The 22,848-nt window shown below is 41.2% G+C and overlaps 4 protein-coding genes across 9 annotated transcripts; 3 read left to right on the top strand and 1 right to left on the bottom strand.

Moving 5' to 3' along the window:
- The first annotated feature begins 1,626 nt into the window (after window positions 1-1,626).
- tsen54 (TSEN54 tRNA splicing endonuclease subunit) lies at window positions 1,627-9,998 on the top strand. Of its 6 annotated transcripts, none has more exons than XM_066642404.1 (11): window positions 1,627-1,720; window positions 2,479-2,637; window positions 4,377-4,440; window positions 4,836-4,919; window positions 5,077-5,175; window positions 6,826-6,878; window positions 7,011-7,064; window positions 7,320-7,906; window positions 8,565-8,625; window positions 8,903-9,016; window positions 9,226-9,998. In XM_066642404.1, exons 1-11 carry the CDS (start codon window positions 1,665-1,667, stop codon window positions 9,371-9,373), a joined length of 1,479 nt encoding a protein of 492 aa, XP_066498501.1. In that variant the 5' UTR covers window positions 1,627-1,664; the 3' UTR covers window positions 9,374-9,998. The 6 variants fall into 6 exon arrangements, with proteins under 6 accessions (XP_066498501.1, XP_066498500.1, XP_066498502.1 ...); XM_066642403.1 differs by having other exon boundaries at window positions 6,963-7,064; XM_066642405.1 differs by having other exon boundaries at window positions 1,673-1,750; window positions 6,963-7,064.
- Window positions 9,999-10,866: 868 nt separating this feature from the next.
- On the top strand, window positions 10,867-14,519 carry LOC136665435 (5-hydroxytryptamine receptor 3A). The gene is made up of 5 exons (XM_066643065.1): window positions 10,867-11,187; window positions 11,356-11,400; window positions 11,500-11,609; window positions 11,736-11,908; window positions 13,031-14,519. Exons 1-5 carry the CDS (start codon window positions 11,008-11,010, stop codon window positions 13,246-13,248), a joined length of 726 nt encoding a protein of 241 aa, XP_066499162.1. The 5' UTR covers window positions 10,867-11,007; the 3' UTR covers window positions 13,249-14,519.
- Window positions 14,520-14,883: 364 nt separating this feature from the next.
- On the top strand, window positions 14,884-16,079 carry LOC136665176 (5-hydroxytryptamine receptor 3A-like). The gene is made up of 4 exons (XM_066642765.1): window positions 14,884-14,892; window positions 14,937-15,147; window positions 15,290-15,430; window positions 15,506-16,079. The coding sequence occupies exons 1-4, from the start codon at window positions 14,884-14,886 to the stop codon at window positions 15,754-15,756; spliced, it is 612 nt and encodes a 203-aa protein (XP_066498862.1). The 3' UTR covers window positions 15,757-16,079.
- Window positions 16,080-16,245: 166 nt separating this feature from the next.
- pycr1a (pyrroline-5-carboxylate reductase 1a) lies at window positions 16,246-21,317 on the bottom strand. Its single transcript, XM_066641981.1, has 7 exons — window positions 21,122-21,317; window positions 20,967-21,037; window positions 19,884-20,063; window positions 19,517-19,738; window positions 18,329-18,421; window positions 18,071-18,234; window positions 16,246-17,943 (listed from the first exon to the last, which is right to left on the bottom strand). The coding sequence occupies exons 1-7, from the start codon at window positions 21,186-21,188 to the stop codon at window positions 17,802-17,804; spliced, it is 939 nt and encodes a 312-aa protein (XP_066498078.1). The 5' UTR covers window positions 21,189-21,317; the 3' UTR covers window positions 16,246-17,801.
- Between the last annotated feature and the right edge of the window lie 1,531 nt (window positions 21,318-22,848).

Here is a 22,848-nt window from a genome sequence, read left to right as displayed (position 1 = left end):
CTGGTGACTGGAACCCTGGGGGCGTAATGTCTGAATACCAAATAAAGCCATTTTATTTACTCTCCAAAACGGAACACATCAAAACTATTGTAAAGTGATGTCATGAAATGTATTACTTGTTTCCTTCTAGGTGGCTCTTAGAGGTCACAATTCCCCCATTTTAAATATTTGTGACACTTCTGGAATCACAGATTTAAAACATGTTTATTATTTAATACATTAATTATTCAGATATTTGGAAAAATCAAGGGATGCTCCTGTTAATATATGTTTTACCCCTTAAACTTCTCTGGGTGTGCGAAGGTCATTAAGAGAAATAATATGAATGTCACTATGAAAGATAATTTTTTTCTCCTGCCTTGTATTATTAGACTAAACACGTTTCTTGATAGTTTTTTTCTTTTAAAACTCACTTAACTAAGTGCAAATTAGAAAGAGGGCTTATTGCGTTTTTGGTGCATGGGTGGCCTTATTTGGCCAAAGAAGAGACACCACTGTCAGCTTGAGGCGTTTGTTTCTATGGTGATGAGCAGCACTTGGGAAGCTATCTGGCTTACTGGAAATGTGGTTGTATTGTTGACTTTCAGTCAGGGAGGGGGGCGGCTCGGAGGGCTGTGGGAGGAGCGGCTGCTCACTTCCTTGTCCTCTGTGTCCGTGTTTGGGTTAGTGAGGTATTATTTCATTTGAAATGCATCCCTCACCTCTGGGGTCAGGTGGCCTAGCTTTGTGGCCAAACAAAGAGAACGTAATGTGTGATGACCACCACACGTCATTGTCCAGTTTTCACCTGATATCTCTAAAATAACACCTCATCAATTGCTTTGAATGACAGTGAAAAAATGTGAAACAAAAGCCATCTTCTGTCTTGTGGCAATCCCGATTATTTTTGAAAGAATTCTTGTTAAAGTAGTTTAACGTTTATTAAGGAATGTTGAAGGTGAGCCCAGTCCAATATTAATTTAAATCATTTATCTGGAATTAAAGCAGCATTTTAAAGAGAAACGTCAGATAAAATGAAAAACTGTTGAAACTGTCACAAACATGGCTTTTTTTTTTTCTGTAGCAGTGCCACAGCAGTCATGAGGAGACAGATTGCTATGAGATTTGGACCATTGATGGTCAGAAATACAGAAAGGACACAAGAATATGAATTCTGTCGAACCTGAGAGGCCACAGAACACTGAATAACATGACAAACAATGTTCAAATGCTCTTTCAAGACTCGAATACTGAGGTTTTTGGTGGTGTATAATGGTTTTTCCCAATTCAATCTAGTTAAAATGCCAAGACTGAAGGAACTGACCAGAACTTTTTTCCTTTATTAAAAATTTTTTCCTTCATAAAAACTTAGTCCTTGAGTTATTTTTATTATTTCAGTGTTACAGGCTTGTTTTCTCACGGTATTGTAGTTCTTATACAATATGACGAGTGTACCAGATTAGCAGCTAGGCCTCATGGTGGAAAAAACCCTAACGGCATTGTTCTTCTCACACTGTAACAAGTGCTTCGTAAACTCTAATAAACCTGTCGTAAGAGAGAGATGGAAACTTGTCCGAGTTAAAATGAATTTGGTGCTATTCTGCCCCCTACAGGCGAAGATGTACAATTACATGTTCACTTCTTTGCGCACTAGGACCCAGGGGCTGAGGAACCTAGCTGTAAACATGGCGGCAGGAAACACGGGAGCTAGTCAGAAAGACTTTGATAATGAATTACTGAGGTAAGCGGGGGTTGTTTTATTATGAAGCTGGTGAGTAGTGAATTCCCTTATTTCCTCTTAGCCCCGTCTTATAGGCGAGACATTAATTTTTCAGACGTTTATCCTCTAAATACGTGGGCTCAGCAACTGTTAGAACTCGACCAATGCTAACAGAAGGAACTCCGGCTAATTGTACAGCACAAGATACACCTGCTTCGTGAGATTCGTGCTCTTCAAAAGCCCTTAGGTTAGACTCACTTTCAGGGGAAAGCTGTAGAGTCTGTGTTGTTAAGTAGTGCAGCACTTGTATTCTGAAATCTATCGCTAACTTACAGGCGTTAAATTCACAGAGACTTTTATTCTGGAAAACACACTAAACCAGAGATTACCAACAACTGTGAGAGATATAATAATGAGTATAAGCCTGATATAAAATGATTAAATGATACAAATATTGACACTGTGCACTGTACTAAAATCAGTGGGGAGAGGGGGTGGTGTCCTACCCTCCTCCAGAATTGAGATGGTGTGGTTTATGTGTTGTTGAGCCCGGAGTAGCAAGAACAAAGGCTCTGTTCTCCTCTTACAGGTGCTTGGAGCATCACAATGATTTAGAAGCTGTAATTATAGGGTTAAATTATTACAAAGTGTTCCTTTAATGCCGTGCCCTGTGAGCTGACAGGCTTGGTTCTGTAGAATCATGATGTAGGAAAACCCTGCCTTGTCTATGCATCTACTTGTTCCATAATGTGTGTTTTTCTGTGTTCCTTCCGCTGCAGTCCATCAGATTTATTACATGCACGCTCTCGAAGTCACAAAATTCCCCTGAAAGGGCAAAAGGAATTCCTGCCATCCAGCTCGGAGCAGCAGAGGGCACGTCTGCAGAAGGGTCTCAGTGAGCACTGGACACTTGTGGAAGAGGAGCGAGTGGAGAGGCTGTGAGTGACCCAACGCACAGGTCTAGAGTGGATCAGTCACAGCAGTGTTGCTGTAATTAAAAAAACACTCAGTCAAAGATTAAGGTGAAAGATTAAGCCTAGACCTGGTCTACTTTATTTATTAACATACTGGAGAATCTGTCCTTAATGAGGAGTAACCGAGGATTAGGGAACCTACACGGACACGGGCAGAACACACCTAACGCCCCACAGAGTGTCACCCGTAGAGGGGCTCGACACCACAACCTCAAGCCCCTGGAGCTGTGTGACAATGACTCTACCTTTCTTTCTTTTTCTTTCTTTCTTTTTCTCTTTCTTTCTTTCTTTCTTTCTTCATTCTTTCCTTCTTTCTTTCACTTTTTTCTTTCTTTCTTACTCTTTTCTTTCTTTCTCTCTATATTTTTTCTTCCCCTCTATTTCTTTCTTTCTTTCTTTCTTTCTTTCTCTTTTTCTTTCTTTTCTTTCTCTTTTTTCTTCCTCTCTCTCTTTAATTCTTTCTTACTTTCTCTTTTTTCTTTCTCTCTTTCTTTCTCTTTTTCTTTCTTTTCTTTCTCTTTTTTCTTCCTCTCTCTCTTTAATTCTTTCTTACTTTCTCTTTTTTCTTTCTCTCTTTTTTCTTTCTTTCTCTCTATATTTTTTCTTCCCCTCTATTTCTTTCTTTCTTTCTTTCTTTCTTTCTTTCTTTCTCTTTTTCTTTCTTTTCTTTCTCTTTTTTCTTCCTCTCTCTCTTTAATTCTTTCTTACTTTCTCTTTTTTCTTTCTCTCTTTCTTTCTCTTTTTCTTTCTTTTCTTTCTCTTTTTTCTTCCTCTCTCTCTTTAATTCTTTCTTACGTTCTCTTTTTTCTTTCTCTCTTTCTTTCTCTTTTTCTTTCTTTTCTTTCTCTTTTTTCTTCCTCTCTCTCTTTAATTCTTTCTTACTTTCTCTTTTTTCTTTCTCTCTTTTTTCTTTCTTTCTCTCTTTCTTTCTTTCTTTCTCTTTTTTCTTTCTTTCTTGCTTTCTTTCTTTCTTCTTTCTTTCTGTCTCTTTAATTCTTTCTTTCTTACTTTCTCTTTTTTCTTTCTCTCTTTTTCTCTCTCTCTCTCTCCTTTCTTTCTTTCTCTCTCTCTCTCCTTTCTTTCTTTCTCTCTTTTTTTCCTTCTTTCTTTCTTAAACTACAGAAACATTGGCATCAATAACATTTAATTTGACCCATGGTTCAAATATGTGTTAAAAAATAAAAACAATTGTGGGGAGTCACTCTGTCAAAGTAGTCCTAGGTTAAAAGGATCATAAGACCATTAGAAGTTTGAGAATGAAATCCCAGATGGTGAAACTAGTACATCTACAGTCTTTGCCATTATACAACATTTGTTTGGGTGCTCGTAGGTCAACTGGTGCATCAGTAATACCCTTTTCACATTCAGGGGCAAGTCCACACACGTTGAAACTGTGAATGATTGTCCTACGTGTCAAGTAAGATGAACTTGTGTGTAATTATCATCCAGAATCCTGACTTTCCACATTCCCTTGTGTTTAACAAATTTGATGAGCACCATTCGGAGGGACCACTGTGTTTATTTAGAGCTTCTTAAACTTCACTTCTTTGAGTCTAGTCCGTTTCACAGGACAATACGACTAGACTACATCTTTAAATATAGATGTATTTATTAAAATATGATATTTTAGCTGTATGTTAATTTAGATAATTTTATTATAATTATTATTTTAATGAGGATCAACATCTTTTTCTCTTCTGTAGTGGAAACCTTGTAAGTGCAGAATGGATTCCAGAGGGAAAGCTAGTGAAGCTGAAGTCAGCAGCCGTAAGTACTGTCCAACAGAAAGCACTTTCCTTCTATGTCCCATAATTCCATAGTGGAGACTGCTTTGTCTAAATCATCAAACAACCTGACCCTATAAAATGACTGCAGCAACCACAAAAGCAAGGTTATTATCAAACCTGAGGTTGTCCTACATCCTGGTAGGGTACAAATAGGTCAGATGCATCTCATCTGATGACTTCAGCCTTCTTAGGGGGGTCAGGAATGCACCTGACCACCTGAACTTATCACATTGCATCCCCAGCTGCAAGAAAGGAACCGCCTTCATTTCTGCATTGCCTTTCTTTCAATCATTTCTACTTGTCACCACTCGGTGCTAACATCAATGGGCAATGTTTGGGCGACAGTCTATTTCTAAGAACTTGTTTTTGTTGCAGGGGAAATTTTGGCAGACTATGGGATTTTCAGACCGAGGAAAGCAGTGCCTTCACCCAGAGGAGGCCCTCTACCTCATGGAATGTGTGAGTGAAGGCTTTGCTGATGTTAATTTATCAAAAGCTAGTACGGAGCATTCAGTTATTTGCAATACATTACACAAACAATCCACACTCAACTGTTAATTATTTCCTGCTTCATATATTAAATAAAATATAACTGTTTTTCCATTAAACATCTCAGGGCAATGTGCAAGTGTTCTACCGGGACCTTCCTCTGTCCATCCAGGAGGGGTATGAACACTTCCTTTCTCCTGAAACGGTGACTCTCAGTCAATACCAGGTCAGTAAGGAGCAGGTCAGGGGAAATTGTAGTGAATTTAAGTTCTTTATAGACATTTCTGTATTTGTGATTGTTGATTGATCTGTGTTTCCAGCTGCATGCATTCTTCCTCTGTTACTGAATGAGCAAAGATTATCATTTCAGCATTTGTCATTTGCCTTTGAAGTCAGTGAGCATTAACAAACACAGAAGCTTAATTAATATCCTGTGGAAGAACAATAAGCAGGTTTCAATGGTAAAACATTAGCAGAGATATTGGGTTTAGAGGCTGAGTGTTGTATGAGGAAAGCAAGTGTAGTTGTAGTAAATGGAGCATATGAAATTAACACAATGTAAAAAATTATCAGTAATTACAATTAATGTAGAGTCTGTAATTAGTTTAGAGAATGTGTGTCTGAAGATATCAGAGCAAAACAATAACTTATAAGGCAAGCGAGTGCTAACGTGTCCTTGCAGTGTGTTCTATCGTTACACTTATGTAGCGCCTTTCTAGACACCCAAGGATGCTTTACAATCCACACACTGCTCAGAACACTCAATCTACACACACACTGGCGAGAAGCAGCAGCCAAACGCGCACAGCGTACTCTCCACCAGGAACGACCGTCCAGCTGGAGGACTGCATCGGGCACTAGGGTTTCACCCAGGACACAGCGCCAATCCATATCTGGGCTGACACACATTCACTCACACACACAGACATTCACTCACACACACAGCAGGACAGTTATTAGACAGTTTTTGGACTGTGGGAGGAAACCGGAGACCCCGGAGGAAACCCACGCAGACACAGAGAGAACACACCACACTCCTCACAGACAGTCACCTGGAGGAAACCCACGCAGACACAGAGAGAACACACCACACTCCTCACAGACAGTCACCCGGAGGAAACCCACGCAGACACAGGGAGAACACACCACACTCCTCACAGACAGTCACCCGGAGGAAACCCACACAGACACAGAGAGAACACACCACACTCCTCACAGACAGTCACCCGGAGGAAACCCACGCAGACACAGAGAGAACACACCACACTCCTCACAGACAGGAACCCACGCAGATGGGACTTGAACCCAAGATCCCAGCGCTGGGAGGCGAACGTGCTCACCGTGCCGCCCAGAAGTGTATTGACAAACTTCTGTCTCTAACGTGACATACCAATACTTTATTTCAAAATGCTGCCTTTAAAGGCACTGACTTGAGACGGCAAGAGGTTGCTGCCTTCTGTTTCAGCCACAGCATCTGACTTTACATCTGACTTAGGGCGGACCCACAATGTAGGCGTGTCTAACAGAGCGGAAAGTTTTAAAAACTCAAGCAGCACTGCTGTGTCTGATCCACTCGTACCAACACGACACACACTAACACATGACTCCCATGTTGATGCCAGTAACGTGCTGAGAGTAATCCCAAATCCTACCTGCACTCTGGTGGTCCTCAGAAAGGCCAATAAAAAAAAACACAGAACAGTAGATGGACTACAGTCTGTAATTGTAGATCTACAAAGCACTTTTCTGGGGTCAGTGGGGTGGAGAAGATAGAGAATGAATGTGGAAACAAGGAGGTGGTTATAATGTTGTGGTGGATCAGACGTTGAATTTACTTCTATTCTGATCCATGACTTTTCTTTTTCCCTTTTCATAGGTTTTCAGTCATTTAAAAAGACTGGGATACGTGGTGAACAGATTTGATCCTGGGTAAATATGCAGTAATCTCTCACCTTCATCTGTGATGTGTGTGTGTCAGAGTCAGCTTTCTCTTAACCAGTGTGTCTCTTGCAGTACAAAGCAATCTCTGTATGAACGACAGCTAAATCTGCCTGTGTCCAGGGACAAGCCGAGCAAGCTGCTGAAGAGGAAACGTAGTCATAGCCCTTCCTCCAGGTAACATACGTTTTCCACATTAGACCTCCAGCGATCGAGATCATGTTTTAAGTTGGCTGTTAATTATTTTGTCATCTTTTCCACTTGATACAACACTACAGTGTCAGAAATGACATCCACTGAAAGTAAATTAGCTTGAGATTGCTCAGGAACTTTGAGGCAAATGTGTGATGAAAGCAGCCAACACAACATTTAAATTGATGATCCAGACTTTTGTATATATTTTACACATAATGGATTACCCGTTTCATTCAGGCAGTGTGAAAAACAAAGCCCTACACCCATGGAAGAGCCAACAGTTTCAGGACGGTGTGAAGAACAGACCACCCCCGACCAGCTGAAAACAGAGCAGACTCCCCCGGACGAGCAAATGGAGACCTGCCCAGTGTTGGATGAAGCACTTGGAAGGAACTGGTGGACGGTTACATCGAGAGAAGCCCAGCTTAATTCAAGCCACTCTGTGGCCCCGCAGTGGAATTTCAGCTGCATCTGTTTCCCCGACCTGGGCTCCTCCAAGGTCAGACATCACCACCTGGCCTCACCGGATCCCGTGCTGCTCCCCGGAGCTCTGCAGGTGGGAGAGTGTGAGTTCGCCCCTTGGCTCAGGAAGCTGAACCTGAAAGAGGAAAGACTGTCCCGGCGAGAGCGAGAGAGACAGAGAGAGCGGGACAGACACAAGCGGGACATTAACGATGACAAAGAGGTGCGGCGTTGCAGGAACTGGGCCGAATACTTACAGCTGATGGAGAAAAGGAGGAGCAGGAAGCACAGGGAAAGACCCGCCCATCTCTGGGAACAGGAAGTTACACCACTCACTCAGCCTGGGCAGTGTCCGTCACATCGTACGTTTTTTGCAAAACTTGAAGTCAAATAGCTTCTTATTTCCCCCTAAAACAGAATAACATTTTTACAAAGCCTTTATTATTAATGGAATCATTAGTGTAAGGATACTGTACGATTGCTCATTCACAGCCAAGTACAAATAGGCTGGTACATAGTGTTGTTTCTGATGTTGTCAGAAGATACGATTCTGTGTTACAGTGATCCCTCGTTTTTCGCGGGGGATGCGTTGCAAGACCACCCCCGAAAAATGAATTTCCGCAAAGTAGAGGAAAGATATATATATTTTTATTGTATTTAACGAGTATTTGGACTTTTAAACCCCTCCCTGTTACCGTTAACAACCCACCCTTTGCATTAAACAGTCGTTCTCTAATGTTTTTCAGCTGGAACTACATGTGATATCCTACAGTTTCTTTAATAGAGTAATTCCTAAGCTGTGATTTAGTGTCAGTAAATTTCACTCGGATGTGGACGTGAACAATACATGTACTGTACGTAAGAAATACTTGCGTATCTATATCCACGATATAGAGGCCATAAGCGCCCTTGAAAAAACCCGCGAAAGATGAACCGCGAATTAGCGAGGGGTTACTGTACTTCCTACCAGTGTACGTTTTTTTTTTTTTTTAATTATTATTATTGTTTTTTTGGGGGCAGGTGAACTCCTGGAACAAATCAGAATCATTCAGTCCTCTGATTTGATGGAAGGAGCTTCCAGGTACGTAAACGTTTTCAGTCATTTTGATACACGTCTTGTACAACTGACTTATTGCAGTATACAGCAGCTATAATATTATTCCTCGACTGTGGAACTTGAGCTTCCAGGGTTTGTTGACGTTTATTTATTTATTTATCGATTTATTAACCCTAAAATGACAAGTGCAAGAATAAAAACTGGGGTAGAATTATAATGCATCGCACTGAAGCATGATTTTAGACACAGGATGTTGTATGTTGCTGTATTCGATGCCTCACTTCAGCATCTACCCTCCTAGGTTGCCTGACTCAGAGCAGTGGAGGATCAGTTTCAATGTTTACCAGCCGGACACGGTGTCTGACTACAAGAAGAGCCAGCCTGGAAAGCCCTACACCCGCATGTGTGTTTGCAGGTAAACAGGCACACAGCAGGGGGATTATCTCACAGACTCCAGCACCACGTTTTGTTCTGTGTGATGGAAGTTCTATTCAGAGCCGGTGTTCTGTTTATTTAGTCTCTCTTTATATTTCATTCGTTTTGAACCTATATTACAGCAGTCCATTATCTGTGCTCGAGGGAGCTTTGTTCAAATTTACTCTGCAATTTATCGTCTTCATCCAGCTTTGACGGAGCGGTACCGGACCTGCGCGTCATGAAGCAGCTGTCCCTCCAGAGCGGGGACGTCCCTGTGACGTTTGCAGTGGTGGACCATGGAGACATCTCCTTCTACTGCTTCAAGGAGTTCAAGTTACCCACAGACGTCTACTGAAAGACACATATCCGTGTTTTAGATTCATAATAAGGACTGAAGAGCAAGGGACGGCTTTGCTTTGCTGTCAGTGGATCTGCCTCTCAGGGTCTTTCTCAGAAACATTTTTAGAACAATGCTCCAAAAACATCTTCACAAAAACAGCATTCTTCTTTTGTCTGGAAATGAAAACCTTTAACACGGCAGTGGATCGGTGTGAGGTAATCGTTTGCAGAGTCACAGTGTTCTCCAATCGTCTGCTTGCCCTGAGTTTGATTAATTACTTTCTTTTTTCTAACAGTATAAAACACATCAGGGATTTCAGCTGCATGTAAAGCATCTCTTTGCCAGTTCAGCAAACACAGCTCTCTGTAGCTCGTGCCGATTGCCCATTGTAGATATTGTAAAGCCATTGTTAACGTAAGAAGGGGTGGAGCATAACCCGCGTGATAGAAGCATAAATATCTGACAATATCCTCAAAAATTCTGAACGTGTGATCGAGTACACACCTGGGGTTTGCTCATTAGTGCAGGGGAGCGGAGGGAGAATGAACCTTCTTTGGCTGATCGCTACATCGTTTGGTAAGGCTCTTTTTAATTTGGTGATCTTTGTATATGCAAACAAAACAGCACTTTCTTAAATAAAGACTACGTTTCTTATTAAAGCTCATAGTGGAATTTCATTGATTTGAGAATGATGCTAAAGTCTTTTATCTTAAATAAAGTGTTCACACAGAATGATTTGATCACACTCTACTTCATCTAATGATCTGACTAGATTTCAACCTTTAAAAATCCTGTTAAATGTTCAGAAACACAGAGTAGAATATACATTGGATGCATATACAGCAATAGTGTCATTAAAAATAGCATTATCATTTACTCCTTGTCTCCATCCTGGTGTAATAAATACTCTGATGATTTCAATGGAAATATAGATGTAGGAAAGTGTATAAAGTACATTACTGCATTCACCTGAATATTTTCATCATTCATTAATTTATTGCATAATTTCCATTTACATTGGTCCAAAATATATTTGGAGAAACTAATATTGTTCTGAGGGTGGCACGGTGGCGCAGCAGGTAGGTGTCGCAGTCACACAGCTCTAGGGACCTGGAGGTTGTGGGTTCGATTCCCGCTCGGGGTGACTGTGTGAGGAGTGTGGTGTGTTCTCCCTGTGTCTGAGTGGGTTTCCTCCGGGTGACTGTCTGTGAGGTGTGTGGTGTGTTCTCTCTGTGTCTGCGTGGGTTTCCTCCGGGTGACTGTCTGTGAGGAGTGTGGTGTGTTCTCTCTGTGTCTGCGTGGGTTTCCTCCGGGTGACTGTCTGTGAGGAGTGTGGTGTGTTCTCCCAGTGTCTGTGTGGGTTTCCTCCGGGTGACTGTCTGTGAGGAGTGTGGTGTGTTCTCTCTGTGTCTGCGTGGGTTTCCTCCGGGTGCTCTGGTTTCCTCCCACAGTCCAAAAACACACGTTGGTAGGTGAATTGGCGACTCAAAAGTGTCCGTAGAGGTGTGTGTGTGGGTGAGTGAATTTGTGTGTGTCTGTGTTGCCCTGTGAAGGACTGGCGCCCCCTCCAGGGTGTATTCCCGTGTTACAGATGTTACAGATAATGAATAATATTGTTCTACCCCCCCTCTCTTCTCTCTGAAACAGTGATGTCTTCTAATAAAGGAATAGTGCGCACTCAGTTAACCAACTGCAGCTACCAGAGTGTTCAGGAGTACCTTGGCTTGGACAAGGACAATATCAAGATGACCTCTTTACGGCCTGTTCATCACTGGAAAACTCCTACTCTGGTTTTATTAGATCTTTATGTGTCCTCTATCACAGAGGTGGTATGTGTTTGATATTTGTGGATCTTGTTTTTAATATTTCTATTTAAATCTGTTTAAATATAGCAGCACGTGGAGAATTACTTGACCTAGCTGTGCTCTGCTCGCAAATACATTCCGGTATTGATAGCATATTGGAGCTAAGGAAGGTTTTAATTTTTTTATCCCCAGAATGAAAAAGCCCAAACCTTTTCTCCTCACATCTATGTAGAAATGGTATGTGTTTGTTTTTATTTACAAAAAAAAAAAAAAAAAAAGCTAACATTTAATCAGACAGCAAAGATTTTGTCTAATGTTTGACTGTGTTTTCTCCAGGGTTGGGTCAATGAATTTACAAAGTGGAACGCTACAGATTTTTGTGGAATAACCTTCATGTCAGTTCCCAAAGAAATGCTATGGATTCCAGATATCACCGTAATGGAGATGTAAGGAACTCTGTATACCTCTAGTTGATTTTTTTTAATATATATTTTTACCTTAAAATGTAATGCAAGTGCAATTTTATATTAAATATTTTTCATTTTGACTTTGTTTACCGGTGTCTGTTGTAGAATTAGGACAGAATTTTCAACAAACGAGGCTCCATTTCTGAAGATGCTGTCTGAAGGCTTTGTAAATGGAGGACAGGCATTCACATTGACCTCTGTCTGTAAAATGGATCTATATCGGTTCCCCTTTGACACACAGAGCTGCACTCTTACTCTACAGTCTTCTTTGCACACTAGTGAGTAGAACTCATTCATTCATTCATTATCTGTAACCCTTATCCAGTTCAGGGTCGCAGTGGGTCCAGAGCCTACCTGGAATCATTGGGCGCAAGGCGGGAATACATCCTGGAGGGGGCGCCAGTCCTTCACAGGGCAACACAGACACACACTCACACACACACTCACACCTACGGACACTTTTGAGTCGCCAATCCACCTACCAACGTGTGTTTTTGGACTGTGGGAGGAAACCCACGCAGACACAGGGAGAACACACCACACTCCTCACAGACAGTCACCCGGAGGAAACCCACGCAGACACAGGGAGAACACACCAAACTCCTCACAGACCGTCACCCGGAGGAAACCCACGCAGACACAGGGAGAACACACCACACTCCTCACAGACAGTCACCCGGAGGAAACCCACGCAGACACAGGGAGAACACACCAAACTCCTCACAGACCGTCACCCGGAGGAAACCCACGCAGACACAGGGAGAACACACCACACTCCTCACAGACAGTCACCCGGAGGAAACCCACGCAGACACAGAGAGAACACACCACACTCTTCACAGACAATAAATGACAAAGAAATTGTGTAAATCTTTGTGCACATCTTGTTTTCAAACTTAATTTTCAAGCTGTGGCGCAGTGGTGCAGCAGGTAGTGTCTCTGTCACAGCTCCAGGGACCGTGAGTGTGGCGACTCAAAAGTGTCCATAGGTGTTTTTGTGTGAGCGTATGTTGAAGGATTGGCGCCCCCTTCAGGAGGTCTTCCTGCCTTGTGCCCTGTGATTCCGGGTAGACTCTGGACCCACCGCGACCCTGAAGTGGATAAGGGTTACAGGCCATGAATGAATGAATGTTACCGTCTTAAGGGACAGTCTTCTTTGTTCTTGTTAAATCATAGATGTGGAAGATGACAGACAATCCATTTTTAGCTTAGTTAACAATGGACGTGTTTAGCAGGTATAACAAGTCACGCTGGATGACGTCTTTAAAATGATTGACATTAAATATCTATTTTGTACAGGAATAATGATCTTATAATTAAATAATGATTTTATTTTGAAACACAAAACTGGGACAGTATCATTTTCACACGAGTAACACAACCTTCTCTTTACTCCACAGTCGAAGAATTCCACATTGAAGCCTACTCCAATGCTTCTTCACTGACCGCACACTCAAAGGAGTTCTTTGTGAACAAAGGGGAATGGGAGCTCATCAGCATTAATATGTCAAAATCCTTTATAGAATCTTCTGGAAGGGTGTGGGACCAGCTCATATATACGGTACTGATCCCATCATATATCGTGATCTTGTGTGGTACTGTGATGGTGCTTCTTTAGATTCTGCAGAGAACAACAAACAGTTCCATTAAATGGAGCCCATTCTAAGCTCCTCAACAGTTCATGATCCGCATTTTTCAAATCTTCTCTTCCTCATAGGAGACCGAGGCCATAAGCATCCGGATATTTTTTAAAATATCATATTCCTCCCTCTATTTTTGAAATCATCTCCGTTCAGACGAATATGAAACAGTTGCATTACCATGCCAGTCCAGTAGGGGGTCATAGTACCGCTTTAACAGAGACATCAATATAACAGGAAGTATGAGAGAAACGGGTTTAATCCCAAATCACACCATACTACCTATGTAGTGCACTACACACGTTATTAAATTACTGAATCTAGATCTAAACAGTATATTATATATATAATACAACATTTCTATTTATTCATATGTGGGGAATCTGAAATCTAGTGCTAGCTGCATGTGTACATTGTGGTTGTGTTCTTATGTATTTCACTATTTAGTGAGTTGAAAGCTATTTGAATATCAGCCAAAACAACAAAAACCTCCATTTTCAGTTCTCTAAATCACAGTTTTCGTGTGGATGTGAGGCTAAAAAGCAGGAAATAACCTTTCTTTTTAAAAAATATCATACCCACAAACGCGTGTCTATGAAGCCACACTTGTGAACAAGCTGAAAGCAAATTAAAATGTAGACTCTTTTGACCACGGCATGTTAACCATCTGTGATTAGTAGCGTGACCAGACGTCCTCTTTTACCCGGACATGTCCTCTTTTTTAGACTTAAAAAAATGTCCGGGCGGAATTTCACAAACGTCCGGGATTTTGTTTTTCTAGCGTTTACATAGAACTTCGAGAAGTTTCGTTCACAAACTAGTCCCGTCCTCCCCTACTCCGATTGGTTCGCTTGTGTGAGAAGGGGGCGTGGTGAAGTAGCCTAAAATCTTCTGATTGGACGGTCTGACTGTAGAGCTACCGTTATTGGTCGATAACCTTCTCTGTAAACATTTAATTGGTCAGTCTGCACGTCAGTAGTCCTTGTTTACGTCAGGCAAAGCTCATGTACCTACCCTCATCTCTTCCCATGTTTTGTGTCGCAAATAAAGGTGTAAAGGACCTAAAAGCACCCATAGGTTCAGCTAAGCATACAACGGCAGCGAGGGGCGAGGCTAATCGCCCCCGTCCCCACGAGACATTTTTCACCATCTAAGATCTGGTCACCCTAGTGATTAGCTTAGACCCAGGAAACTGTGAGTTTTCCCAAAACACCTATTTCTTTATCACAGTAGCATGAGTAGATAATTTCTTATGCATCACTGTCTGAGGGCTCGAAGGTACATTCAGCGGTAGTTCCCTGCCTTTTTCTACATGTGCTGAAATTTCCCCTCATTTCCTAAATCTTTTAAAATTATGATACATTGTGAAAAATCTACATTTTTTGCACTTGTGTTGAAAATGATCCTTTTTAACGATTCCATCTTTAGGTTTGCAAAAATATACCCTTTTTTTTGGTACCTGTTTATATTCACTGATTGTTGGATTTTTAAAAATGGAATAACTTGAATAGTCTGTCAACTTTGTACTTATTTTGTCCCTGTCCCACCTTTTGTGTGTGTTTTCTTTCCATTCGCTGTAATTCATTATAATCCATAATGACCTAATGACCACGATGACGATGGTGTACCTGTATGTACACTGTACACATATATTCTCAACATTCAGATTACCATAAAGAGAAGACCCCTGCTGTATGTAGTCATCTTCTTTCTGCCGTTGTTGTACTTCCTCGTTTTGGACCTGGCCTCTTTCTTCATCTCTGATGATGGTGGAGAGAAACTGAGCTTTAAGGTGACATTACTTCTGGGAATATCTGTCTTGCTGCTAATTCTACATGACATGCTGCCCTCCACGTCAGAAGACCTTCCACTGATAGGTTCGTCAGCAGCGTTTACACAGTTCATAAACCTTAATACAACTGATAAAGTTTTGTGACGGCTTCAACAGGGTTCTATTTAGTAAAAAGTGGTATAGCATTCCAACTATAGTGTAACCTGACATAATTCCTGTTACTTTAGGGGTCTACTGCAGTATCATTTTCACCTTCACAGCTGTGAGCCTCCTGGAGACTATTCTTGTGAATTTTCTTAAAAACCGTAAACTTCAAGTCGTCCAAAAGCTGGCAGGAGAAACCATGGCTGATTCAGCTCGTCTGGACGGTAAGTTCCACATATAAAAACACAGCAAGACTGACCAAATTAATAGCATTTATTAATGATTTATTCTGTTCTCAGGTGGAGAAAGACCTCCACAACACACCCCCGTGTCTCCAGGCAGTGGTGGAGAATCACAAAACTCCACCGTCCTTCAGCAGATTGTTACGGAGCTTCAGAAACAACATCAAGAAACCGAGAAGCAGAAGGCAGCCCAGAAATGGACGAAAGTGGCTGAAGTGATAGACAAAATGTTCTTCTCCGCGTATGTAAGTGGTGTCGGGTTGTTTTTGCAGCAGATTTTGACGGCGTGGTTTCCAGAGTTGTCTTGAGACGATATTGAAATGCTGGGTTCACGAGCAGGAGTTGGTACGTGTTTCAACGTCACTTGTCAAACGACATGTTTCTAAGTAGAGATTGGTTCTATTTGGAAACTTAATACAAGCTAAAATATTACTATGTCGTATTTTTACAAACACTTTAAAATAAAATAAAAATATACATATACACATAAAATCGTCATTAAAAAAGAGTTACAATTAAATTCATTCTGAGAATAAAGTGTTTTCTGTACGTCTACAGGATCTGTAGCATTCCATTTATGGTTTGTAACCCTCATCCACTTCAGGGTCGCGGTGGGTCCGGAGCCCACCCGGAATCACCGAGCACAATTGTAGCTTTATTTATTTACTTTTAATAATTTCCGTGACTTAAATAAATAAATGCAAACATACGTTCACTTTGTTTATTAATGATAAATTACATATTTTAACCTTTTATATGTACGTTTCATACACATTAAAAATAGTGATGTTTTGACAGTTGGCCTGGTTTTCTTAGTCTTTATTTAAAATAAATAAAATAAAATCAGAGCTGAGAATGCAGAAAGTTGAGTTGCTTTGACTTTCAAACAAAACCAAAGTGCACACTCTGGTTAACAAAGTAATAACATACCATAAACTGCTCGTTTGTTTTGAAGGAACACTGATTTTGAAGCTGTAATTCGAGTTAAAATATTAGTGTGATGCTCCACTGATCTGTAAGAGGGAGAACTGAGCCTCTGTTGTTGCTGCTCTGGGCTCAGCACTACAGAAACTGCACTATGTAATTTCTCAGGGAGGGTAGATCACCCCCTCTCCCGCTGATTTTAAACAATCGTACCTAGTGTTCTTTTAAATACCGCCACCTTATACATACATTCATGGTCAATTTAATCACATCTCCACTACAAATAACTGCTAAGGCGCATGAAACATCCATTTTGTGCGTCATGGGGCTGTCACTGAGCAGATAATAGTTAAAGGCTCAGCTTCATTTACAAGGAACAAGAGACTGAGACGTCATCACAATAATAAAATGGATCAGGTATAAACACACCCCTCACTCAATGTGCCAATTAATAACAACGTATTTATTTATTCAGGTTTATTTTATTACGCTCATTCACCACTTTTCCCACAGAGGGCAGCAGTGAGGGTGAAATGCCCTGGTACTTATGCTACAGCAAGTGGAACAGAGGAAAGGCTCCACTGAAAGACTCTTGGGCAGAACCTTGGTTTCCCTATTTTTCCTAACGCTCTCTGAGACTCGTCACGGTGTCCAGTCTGAGAACACTTTTTTTTGTGGTTTAAAATAAAGAAAGGTTCCAAATACAATCAAATAGCCCAGACATTAACACCAATGTTCAAAGTGCATCAAGTTTATTCAATCAATCAATGTCTGTTAGCACTTTATTCAGTTCAGGGGTGCAGTGGGTCCAGAGCCTGACAGGAATCATTGAACACACCAGGGGGCACCAGTCTAATCACACACTCATTCACTCCTATGGAAACTTTTGAACAGTAAATCCACCTACCAGTGTGTTTTTGGACTGTGGGAGGTAAACAGAGCACCAGGAGGAAACCCACGCAGACACAGAGAGAATACACCACAGAACATACCCCATAGCAGGGTACGAAACCACAACCTGGAGGTGTGAAACAGCAACATTAACCATTTAATCACTGAGCCACACTTGCAGAACGTTCATTCGTAAACAGGACCAGCATCACACTGATCACTTTTTGCCAGTTAAAGGAACACTACGTAATATTTTAAATCCTAAAATTACAGCTTCATAATCATTGTGATGGTCCACTGACCTGTGATAGAGGGAATAGAGCCTTTGTTCTTGTGACTCTGGGATCAGCACTACAGAAACATCACTATGTAATTTTTTAGTACAGTGCTTAAACAATGCTACAGGGGGTCCCAGGAGCAAAAAAAAAACTCTAATCTTACCTAGTGTTCCTTTAAGTACGTCATAACACTAGGATGCTTTTGGGAAGCTTGGTCCTGAAGAGTACGGCAGTGCAAACTTTCACCCATAACATCGTTTCTATTTGTGTTTGGGGTTGTTGCCGGTCTGCACCCCAACCCTCGCTCCGCTGACGCCCGGCTGCTGCAGCACCTTTTTCAGAGTGGTCTTCTTTATAGCCGCTGGGGAAATATTCTCCTGGTCTGCCAAGTGCTGGAGCTCCCTTTCAGGAAATCAAAAATACCTTGAGAACACTTAATCCAGTCAATAAAGGGCTTGAAACATAAAACACCTCTCTGAATATCACACGAATACTGTCCATAAGAGAGTCAAAGCTCATCAGTGATCACCTGGTTCTGATGCATGACGCCTCCACGGCATTTATAAGCAGACTGCGGAAACCTCCGCTCTCCAGCACATGAAGGGCATGGATAGTGGCGCCCCCTGGCGATGCAACATTGTCCTTCAACTGACCAGGGTGCTGCTCTGAATGCAGCAGCATTCTTGCTGCCCCCTAGAAACCCAAATATATTAAATGATCAAATAAGACAGAACGCTGTCAGTCTAATGACATTAACGTTAGTTATGTCTCTTGGTAAAGCTCTAACTAGAAGGGCTTGCGCTCCAAGTCGAACTGCCAGTCTTCTGGGCAGCCCCATCTTCACTCCCCCATCAGCAAAAGCATCAACAGCAGTGAAAGCCTGGAGGGAAAAAAAAGCCAACATTAACATTGGATAATAATGTAGTCAGTAATAGCCTTGTTTTACGAATAAGAGAGTTACTGAGAGAGAGAGAGAGAGAGAGAGAGAAAGTGAGAGAAAGAGAAAGTGAGAGAAAAAGTTACAGAGAGAGAGAGAGAGAGAAAGTTACAGAGAGAGAGAGAAAGAGAAAGTGAGAGAGAGAGAAAGTTACAGAGAGAGAGAGAGAGAGAGAAAGTTACAGAGAGAGAGAGAGAAAGAGAACGTGAGAGAGAGAGAAAGTTACAGAGAGAGAGAGAGAGAGAGAGAAAGTTACAGAGAGAGAGAGAAAGAGAAAGTGTGAGAGAGAGAAAGTTACAGAGAGAGAGAGAGTTACTGAGAGAGAGAGAGACTCCTGTGTGTTAGCATTAAGAGCAAATAAAACAGGAAGTGGAACAAGTTGATCATGTTGAATATTTGGCAACATTTATTGACAACAAAATGATTCCCTTTTCATGTAAGTGAGGATTCTCTCTCTTCCCTCTCTTCTCTCCTGAGAGTATTCCCAGTTTCAACATGGTGTCCTGGTACGGGAACCCCTCAGTGAAGTATAGGAATAAGCCGGCCCAGGCCATGATTATTGGAGACACACCATTATTATTACAAAACGTATACACTCCATTTATAACTAAAAAGGCCATTCAGGTCTACAATGACCCCCACCAGCCCCCTTCACTCATCATTCCAGCTTCAGATCTACAATGTTCATTTCCATTTTATGTAAATTTAATGGACAATAAAGTTACATCTATCCATTTTATCAAGATCATGACTGAACTGTAGGTAAAACAATGGATCTTGAACAGTAAAAAGCTGATTTTTAATTGATCTGTTGCCTTATTTTTTTTTTTCTTCAGAACAGCGTGGAGCCCTTGAATGAAGCTAATTAGAGTATTAACTTTCATTACAGGTTATCTACAATGGTCCTGAAGCTTCAGTGTAAAACTAAACTCATTCTAAACTTACAGAAGTCCTGTAAGACATGGAGAAACCTGTCACGACCCGAGATGGTATCTGCTTGGTCCTGGCAGTTAAAGCTCTCCCACTAATCTTACTCACGTAGGCTGGGCCGCTGCCACTGAGGCCTGTCACGGCATCAATCAGGTCCTCTTCCACCTCTGTGCAGTATCCGACACTGGCCATCAGCTGCTCCAGCAGTTTCCCGTCTTCCACGTCGGCGTGCATCCCTGTAGCGTACACTGTAGCTCCCTCCCGCACCATCACTGGCGTGTTGGTCATACAGCGGATCACTTTCGGCGCAGGACGGTACTGGAGTAGTTTCTGTCAGATATACAGCTTTGTTTACAGGTACTTCGCTGAATGTTTCTAACGTAATACGTATGATTCTGAAGCTTGAAAATCCCTAATGACACGGAAAAACAATGCTATTTGATGTGAGCTACATGGATATAAAATAATCACAGACCTTCTCTATGGAGCTGATGGTAACACCGGCTGCACAGGAGACGATGAGGTGACGTTCCTCAATGTCTGGTCCAATCTCATCCAACACAAATGGAATAATGTGTGGCTTAACTGCCAGGAATAAAACATCACTCCTCTTGACCGTATCTTTGTTGCTGGTGGTCAGATTTACCCCCAATTTCTGAGGAAGGAAAGAACTACTTCATGAGCATTGTATTCGGAGGCATTAAAGCAGCGGCGATTGCTCTAAGACTCAGCTTCCCCTAAAATGTAAAAAAATAAGTGATCAGATATATACTGTTGTGTGTACATGTCATTGAATAAATATGCACTACAACGCGCTCAACTTTTGTTCAGAATCAGCTTCTTATCACTGGTAAAGACGCGGCTTTCCTCTCAATCATTCCCGCAGCTTCACAGTGCTTTAAACAGTGAGGACGCTCAGCGTCTCTGGGGGTCTATGGGGCAGTGGGCTGGCCTCGGCTGGCCCGGACGCTCAGCTTCTGCATGATGATTGGATGATCTGTCTGAGGCTGAATCCCTTTTTGATTGACAGCGAAAGGAGCGAATCAGCGATCCTTTGGTGTAAAGATCCGTGGGAGCACAGGCGGACACACTTCACATGGGCCAAGGCCGTTTAAGCAGCCTAGCTCTGCTGGACATTGAGAGGACACTAGTCAAGTCCCTGGAAAAGACGCCTTGTTGGTACGACAGGGTCACAGATCATTTTCTTGAAAAGGAACGGAGGGTAGAATTTACGTATAAATAAACCCACACATTTTATTATATAGGCTGATACTGAGCTTCCCCTCCTTGAAAGACCAGCATCAGCCACTGCATTAAAGCCATTAACCATTGTCACATAACCATGTTCCCTTTTCAGTTCAGCTCTGTTCTATTATTATTGGCACACTTGGAAACACCCTGTGTGTGTCTGAGCTGGAACTCAATATTCATCAAACATCTGATTTGTGTTTAACCAATTAACTAAATTGTTATTAATCAAAATACTGTTTCAGGAGCTACATAACTCTCTTCACCAAGAATGCCTGTTGTTATGGCGCTGTTTAAACTGGGTCTTTACCCTGAGTCCAGTGGTTGTTGACAGGTCTGTTCCAGGGGAGCTGGCTGTAATCCTGTGTGTAGCGATCACACCTGAGGAGAGAGTGAGCAGTAGCTCAGCATTTGTTCAATAAACTCAAGAGAAAGCTACAGAGAAGTTGAGGAAGTGGAACTTACCTGCAGCACTGAATCCCTTTACCAAGGCATGGGCCAACTGCCCCGCTCCGATGAACCCCACACTCATTTTCACAGCCACTTTGAGGGCAGCACAGGAACTGCTAGCTCTGCTAGAAAGCCACCACCTGTTGTATGACCTTATACCTAGTGATTCCACCGTTTTTATTTATAAAGTCGTCAACCTTCTACCTCCTACCGGGAGTTATTGAAGCCGCGCCTACGCCAAAGAGCCAATCAACGCGAGGCGAGCGTCCAACCGCCGCCAAGAGAGGGCGGGTTCTTGGGGGAGGAGCCTGGCAATATTTTTTTGCTCCAGCCAATTAAAAAACCGATGGCTGTCAGTCACATTTTATATGAGCCAATCACAGATTAAAAAAAGCTTTCGTCATTTTTGCATCAGCCAATCTATTCAGATGTCATTCAGCCCTCAGTGATTTGGCTCGTTTGTTTAACCGTTAGAGCCGTGAGGTAAAAAAAAAAAAAAAAAAACTCATGGCTGTTGATATTTTAAAGTACATTTTGAATGTCGTGGTGCCTTCTTCTTTGTTAAACTTATAGTTGTACAATAACCATGAAGCACAATTTTACATTTCACAGTTGAAAAGAAACACCAAATCCCAGATAATTCCTTTTTAATGCATTTAGCAAAATGCCTGTTTTTTATTATTAAAGGTGTTGTATTTGATGTATTGGTTTATAAGGAGAGGTGGCCACCTATGTCCACAGACATTTAAATTTGGTTGAATGGACTTTGTGATGATTGTTGACAAAATATCACTGTCTGCTGACATTGGTGGCCGGCTGTGTAACAGATAATTGTACTTTTCTTGATTGTGTATGCATCCATATGAACTTTCCACATTGAAGAAATTATTTGAAATATACATTTCTTGGCTTATCAAACAATGGGTAGAGTGACAATGAGACCATAAGAAATACATCTTTTTAAAATATTTTTTATATTTTCAGAAAGTTATATAAAAAGCTAAGGCACTGAAATAAGTACAGTCAGAATTAAGCCTATTATTATCAAGGTATGAGATGTCAACTATCATTTCTGAGTAAAAGATGGAATCGAACTACATTGATTTGGAATCCTGAAAACCAATGATGTATCAAATATTTTAAAATAAGTGAAACAGTGTAATTGATAAAAGGGAAATCCTTTTATGCTCAGGTAGACTAATATTTATACTATCGTACTCTACACTACAAACTTTTTAACATTCAAATATAAATAAAATGCAGAAAGAGCAAACTTAAAACATTTAAATAATAGCAAAGTAGACCAAAAAAAAAGTGAGGAAGAATTTCCATTGAAAAGCAATAAGTAACTATCAAACTACATACAGAGTCAGGTTGGCAATGTCCAAATCAATTATTATTTTCATTATTCATAGACAATTGTGTTAAACCTTATATTTCTGCTGAATTTGCCTCTTGTGCTTTAACTTGAGATGATAATGAGGCACTTTTAAAAAGGTTTAATGGCTTTAGTATGTTTTTCTTGAGTTATCAGAGTATTTCCAGTGCCTGAAATATGTTAAAACTCCAGTATAACAGAGGAATTAAAACAAAATTACAGATCTGTTATTGATGAAAAGTGATTAAATCCCATAAAAAAACAATACATTTGGGGATTGGCTAAATAGATGATGTATCCTCATATAAAAAAATACTTATGCATAATTAGTTAAAAAATTGAAACCAACTGAAGGCATACGCAG

This window comes from Hoplias malabaricus, chromosome 13 (assembly GCF_029633855.1).
Source record: "Hoplias malabaricus isolate fHopMal1 chromosome 13, fHopMal1.hap1, whole genome shotgun sequence".
Taxonomy (NCBI): domain Eukaryota; kingdom Metazoa; phylum Chordata; class Actinopteri; order Characiformes; family Erythrinidae; genus Hoplias; species Hoplias malabaricus.
Note: the sequence above shows the minus strand (reverse complement) of the source record. Positions and strands in the feature narration are given on the sequence as shown.